Source organism: Vipera ursinii (assembly GCF_947247035.1).
Source record: "Vipera ursinii genome assembly, chromosome: 6".
Classification (NCBI taxonomy): domain Eukaryota; kingdom Metazoa; phylum Chordata; class Lepidosauria; order Squamata; family Viperidae; genus Vipera; species Vipera ursinii.
In genome coordinates this window covers 59,340,886-59,347,614 of record NC_139515.1, presented here as the reverse complement: position 1 = coordinate 59,347,614, position 6,729 = coordinate 59,340,886, and the positions used below count along the sequence as shown (strand labels likewise).

General features: G+C 38.7%; 1 protein-coding gene across 1 annotated transcript; it reads left to right on the top strand.

Annotated features, from left to right (window-relative positions):
* Positions 1-2,514: 2,514 nt before the first annotated feature.
* SMIM45 (small integral membrane protein 45) lies at positions 2,515-3,595 on the top strand (the record flags this gene model as incomplete). Its single annotated transcript, XM_083365194.1, has 2 exons — positions 2,515-2,586; positions 3,384-3,595. Exon 2 carries the CDS (start codon positions 3,389-3,391, stop codon positions 3,593-3,595), a length of 207 nt encoding a protein of 68 aa, XP_083221320.1. The 5' UTR covers positions 2,515-2,586; positions 3,384-3,388.
* Positions 3,596-6,729: the final 3,134 nt, after the last annotated feature.

Genomic DNA, 6,729 nt, shown 5'->3' with positions numbered 1-6,729 from the left:
GTGTTTGACATGTCTGCAGTAAATACTTTGTCATTGTCACATCATCGTGGTTTGTATTTGTTATTTCTGGAAGGGAAACAGAACAGAACTTTGGGGTTCTGGGGTGGCTAAAAGTATGGATTGTCCCAGAATAGTTGTGTACTTGACCATAACTGGACCATTAGGTTGAAAAACTATCTTTGACTGGATTTAGCACATGAAAAAAATCATCAAATGGGTATCTCTGAAAATATTTTTAATATAGCAAGACATTTAATAGTATACAGAGATTTAAATGAGGTCCAAGTTCATTTTTTTCTTGTTCAAACTGGACATTTCTACATTTCTTTAAAACAGAATTAAGATGGCAAGTCTCTTTACACAAAACACAGCTCTTGATTGCTAGGAATTTACAAATTTGTAGGCTTGTGGATAATATTCCTCTATTATCAAACTTACATATTTTATTGTATTTTTAGCCCAAGATTCAAACTATTATTTTTCTCCCCAAGCCACTTACATTGATTAAAATATTGGTTTAACCATAGCATGAGTCTTGTGCCTAATTCTGGGCACTAAAAAAAATTCAGACAAATTGGAACAGGTTCAAAAAAAGAGTGCTCGGAGGCCTAGAAATTGTGAAGAGAAATTAAGTGAACTGGAAACATTCAGCCTTGAGATAAAGCAAACTTGAAGAGATGCTACACAGGAAATCTGTTCTCATTCCAGAATACAGAATACACAGTAAAAGATTTAAGAAAGGCAGAGTCCAGCTGAACATGAAAAACATAAATAACAAAAACTCTTCCTAATGGTACAAGCAGTTTAACAGCAAAAATTACTCTGAAGTTTTATTTTTCTGTTCATTGAATGTGCTTGGCCAGAGGTTAAATATCTGTTGGATATGCTTTAATTTAGATCGCTACACTGAGAGCTTTGGATCCAATGGCTTTGAGGATCCCTACCAGTTCTTTATTTCTATGATTCTAAAAAAATATATGCATAGATCCTGCCCTTAGGTTTACAAATTAAAAAAAAAACAATGCATAAAGTGGATGGAGAGCTTCAATCAACAAAGTATTAGGGTTTACGTATTGTCTAGGACTGAGAGGCCAAGGTCCAAGTAACCTTTAATAAGGAAAAATTATTAGCTGATTTGGGACCGGTAGTACTTAGTCCAGCCTTTCTCTCAAGTTTATTGTGGTGGGGAAAGCTGGTGGAAGAAGTATCACATTTCTGAAATAAAGTGGCACATAAGTAAAATGAATCATCATCCAGTGTCTGTAATTATTAGAGCATTAAGAGCTATAACAATGAAATTGTCAAAATAGCTGACAAAATTAGAATTATTTTATTTCAAAACGTTTAGTTAAAAAAAAGTAAGCACAGTAAAAAAGTCATATAATATATAAATTAGCCAAAAGTCACAGTTGTAATCTAATACGAAATAAATTAGGAATAAAATTCAGTTCCAGAAGGTGTGCAATCACTCTAAAAGGTTTCTCCAGTAAAATATGGTTTTCATTATCTTCCAGGAGCAGCCAGCTTTGCTTTAAGCTAATTTATATGACTGAAAAGCAGCACCTTCTGCCTTCAGCTTCCTCACCTCATGGAATTGGGGGCTCACAAGCAGTTGCTCCAGAGATGATTTCATCAAAAGGGTTAACACTTATTAGAAAGGGGTCCTGAGGTGCCAAGCCATACTGGGTTTTGTAAATCAAAATGTTCATATTCTGAGGCGAAATGACAGAAAATCTCAGTTGGACTAGGACAGGGGTCAGCAACCTGAAACAGCGAAAGAGCCACTCGGAACCGGTTCCCTCACAAAAGGAAAAACTGGGAGCCGCAAAAAATGTGTGCACATGCGCGTACATGCGCGTACATACGCACATGCGCAGAACAGGATTTGACTGAAGAGTGGAGCCAAGGCGAGATATGCACCTACCCTGCATATTTGAATTGATTGGTTGAACTTTTTTAGTCCCACTTTTTTTTGGACTGCACATGGCAGAGGACTGGGAGTCACAGGATGCGGCTCCGGAGCCGCGGGTTGCAGACCTGTGGACTAGGAAGTGATTTTTGGCCAAGACGGTGAGTTAGAAGTAACCCCCTCCCTATTCAGATCATCACGCAACTGCTCCAAGTTCAACAAAACATCTCATGTATGACTACCCGCAGGGGTTGGGGCCAAAGGTTGCTTGGGACAAATTTGTTGTCAGAATGTAGGCCTTGAAATTCATGGCCTTGCCAACCCCAGGTAGGAAGCACTGAGACTGAAATCACCTAACACTCAACACCAAAATACATGGAGATTCCAATATTAAACCAGATCAAGGAAGAGAACAAGTTGTAGTTCCATATACTGGTGGCAGCAGGCTATGGAACAATGCTATTATGGCTGCATTTTTATTCTGGATATTGTAACAAGATTGAAAGGAGGAATTAAAAATGCTTTAAATAATCAGTAAATCTAGTTTGAAATATAGAAAAATTGTAAGGGAGAAATATACATATTTGTATAATTTATTCTATTATTTTTCTTCTTAGAAATAGAAAAAATTCTAAAATAAGTCACCTTAGAGGGGGAAAAAAGACCAGCTTTTCAAGGTAAGTTATTGCTTGGGTTTAATGGAGAAAAGATGATGTTATGCCAAATTTAATTTCACTGCATGACAGAAGACAACAAAAAAATTGTACCCTTTCCTGGACCAAGAAGCCTTGTCACAGTCACTCATGCCTTGGTCACCTCCCGTCTACATAGGGCTGCCTTTGAAGACACACAGAAACTAGTCCAGAATGTGATGGTGCATATAGTAATGGGGGCCACTAGGTTTGCCTATGTATCACTCTATTGTGCAAGCTGAATTAGCTTCCAGTTTCTTTCCAGCTGCAATTCAAGGTCATCATTTTTAAAGCCCTGTGTGCATGCTATCTGTGGGATGGCTTTTCCCTAAGGATATCTACTCTTCCTATCAGATCAGATAAGGTGGCTACTCTCCTTGCTTCTTCCCCCAAATATTGTCATCTAATGGGAGCTACTGGTAGGAAGTGTACCTTTTCCATTATAGCCCATGCCCTGTGAAACATTTTGTCCCCTGAAGTTCATCAGGCCTGGCTTTCCCCCCAAACATTGGGAGAAGATTGGATGAAGGCACATTAGCTTGGATTGGTGCAGGTTTTCGTTTTTTATAATATTCTGTGTTTTAACTGGATGCATTTTATAGTTTTTAAAATGATTTAATATGTCTTTTAAGTTTTGATTGGGAGTTGCCCAGAGTTGGCTGAAAGGTAGGTAATCATATTAACATTTTAGATTTATTTATTTAGCATATGGCAATGTTTTAAGTAAATAAGATTGTATTTTTTCTATTCATCAAACAACACTTTACTTTCTTTTTGTCTAGTGGTTATGCCTCATTTCTTGGATTGGTTTGTGCCAATGTATTTGATGATCTCAATTCTCATATTGGTGGGCTTTGGAGCTTGTATATACTATTTTGAGCCAGGACTTCAGGAAGCACACAAGTGGAGAACACAAAGACCAATCATGGAACGAGACCTCCGGAAAACATTGATGATACGAGACAATCTAGCATTTGGAGTGCCTGAAGTTTAGTATTCTGCTCCCCAAGACATATGAAAATTTGTCTTGTTCAGGACAATTCATTATGTGGCCGTTCATAACTTCATTCTTTGCGATGTGGATCTCTTTTAATGGTGCATTCTTTGCTAATCTCTCTAAAACACACCTTTCAAATAATGTCACCTTGGAGCTTCTGTTTTTAACTTTTAATAATTAAGCTCTGTGCATTATACCATCATTTGAAATAAGTTAATCTGCTGGAAATTGTTACACTTAAAGAGGAACGATGCTTATGCTTTACTCCAAGGGAAACGTATAGATTCTGGATGCTCCTGAAAACACTTCTGACATTATGCCATTTTTTAATCACTTGGGTACCGTAAAAAACAAGAAACATCCTGATTGATTATATTTATTTATTTATTTATTTATTATGGGACTTATATGCCGCCCTATCTCCCGAAGGACTCAGGGCGGCTAACAACAATAAAATACAGAATACAAATATTTTTTTAAAAATTAAACTATCACAAAGCCCCACTAAAACCAATAAAAACATTAAAAACATAATTAAAAACCCTTATCATCAGTCCAGGTCGGCCTGTTGGAAAAGGTATGTCTTGAGGTCACGAAGAAAGGACTGGAGATCTGGGGCCATCCAGAGGTCCCGGGGGAGCAGGTGCCCCCACAGAGAAGGCCCTCCCCCTGGGGGTCGCCAGCCGACATTGTCTGGCGGACGGCACCCTGAGGAGGCCCTCTCTGTGTGAGCGCACAGGGCGATGGGAAGTCGTTCCTGGCAGCAGACGGTCCTGCAAGTAACCCGGGCCTAAGCCATGTACAGCTTTATAGGTAAGAACCAGCACCTTGAATCTCACTCGGAGGGCAACCGGTAACCAATGCAGCTCATGTAGGAGGGGTGTAATATGGGAGTATCGGGATACTCCCATCACAACCCACACTGCCGCATTCTGCACCAGCTGAAGCCTCCGAGTGGTCTTCAAGGGCAGCCCCATGTAGAGAGCATTGCAGTAATCTACGCGGGAGATAACGAGTGCATGAGTGACCGTACGTAAAGCATCTCGGTCCAGATAGGCGCGCAACTGGCGCACCAGGCGAACCTGGGCAAATGCCCCCCTGGCCACGACTCCTATATACTTTTTCACTTCCAGCACTGAGCTCAGATATGCTGAAAGACAAATTCTGTTCAGGTAAAGGATGGAGAAAAAAATAACCTATGTTCATTATTTAGAATGGGATCTTCAACATTTCCTTATAGTTATTAAATCTAGAATTAAAAATGCTTCACTTTTCCAGTTCTCTGCTGCTGGGTCTGTTGAAGGAGACAAGACTTTTAAAACTCAAATGTCCCATCTAGCACTATTCTTTCTATATGGACAATTGATCTTAAAACTATAAAATATAGAAGTACACAGTCACCTATGTACATCTAATGTAAGAGCTACTGGACTACAGACCATGATTGCATAATTCCAATGCAGTTTTCTAGAGCTACACTGTATAGTTAGTATCCATGTAAAATGTTTGCACATTGTCCACATTTTCTTTAAAGCTGGTATATAATTAAATTACTGCATGTAAACATAGCTATATGCACAAAAAGATTATTAATAATCTGTTTCTATGAAAATTATATAGTAACAACCTCTAGAGCCCTATGTCATTATAAATATCTTGTTTTTGCTGAATTCCCTTAGGGCAGGGGTATCAAACTGCTGGCCCATGGGCTGGATGCATCATGCCAAACCCGCCCCATCCCAGCTTTGGCAATGGAGAAAAAGTCGCAATACATTGCGACACGTCATTTGATGTGGCAAGTTTGACACCCCTGCCTTAGGACATCACTGATTGCAGTTTTATTCACTTGATGACATAATATCTCAAGCTGTACTAACTTAATACACTGGTTCCATTTATTATATCTTAAGGGCAGGAATGGGATATTATGCTGTAATTACCAGCTCTTCTTGTACACATTCCATACTAGCAACACGTGCCTTTCTTTCTTTAATGTGCTCGCAGGTACACATTCCAAGTTAAGAATTTGCAAACATTGTTACCATAGTATCTGTGGTATCTTGGTACTCAATGCTTTGAAACTCACCAAATTTGGTACTCAATGCATTTTGATGTGAAAATTTTGTCCTGGTACTCATCATTTGTTTGGTACTCAACACACAAGCTAGAATTTGTCAGTGTCAGCTGCCTTGTGACTCAGTACATTATTCCTTGTGGGGGGGAAATGTTTTGTATTCATCATTTTTGGTATTCATTGCACCCCCGAACAATTAAGAATGAGTACCACTGTGCTCAACTTCATAATTCGTTAAATATTGGACATCTTTCTATACATTACATGCTTCATTGGAATTTATAGTGTAGCATATAGATCTTTTTCTACATCTGTAATTTCCTCTCACATCTACCTCACCTACACTTCATTACATTTGACAGCTTCCTTTGTCTAATGCAGTGCCATAGTTCCTGACAACAACATAACACCGAAGGGCTTTGTTCAATTTCTTCTCTTGTTCTTTTGACCAGTTCACCATGAGTTGTCATGCATACATAGCCAGTCATTGCTATCACTTGAAAACAGTTGACCAATTTTTCAGCAGTGACTGAATTTAAGTGTAGTACATTGCAGTTTGTTTTATTATATGTGAGTTATGGTAGGTGTCTGAGGATACTATCAATATTATTAAAGAGCAGTGTTGTTTTTGTATAAAAGAGAACTTGTCTCAAAGCCCTTTTGCTGTGTCAGTGTGAATATCATTCCAGGCATCATTCCTGAAAGTAACATTTGCATGGGACTTCTTTAGTTTCAAATATACACAACAGGTAAGAAAACTTCCACTTGTAAAAATAGCTAACACAGCTATTGTGTTAGCTGGCTTGGAATCATGTGCTGTGTGTCATCTTAAGTATTTGAAGGGTCTGATAAATTTTCCAAAATGTTATGTCGTCCCAGTTCAGAGATTCTTCCACATGCAATGGAAGGGCCAAATGTTATGTTACAATTGCAACTTTTTGATGATATCAAAGGGTGGCATTATTTTTACAATAGGGTGGGGAAGGGGCAAGACCAGTAAGTGCAGCATCCTTTGTCTGAGCCAGAAACGGTATAAGTAAACAAGCTTGCTTCTGCA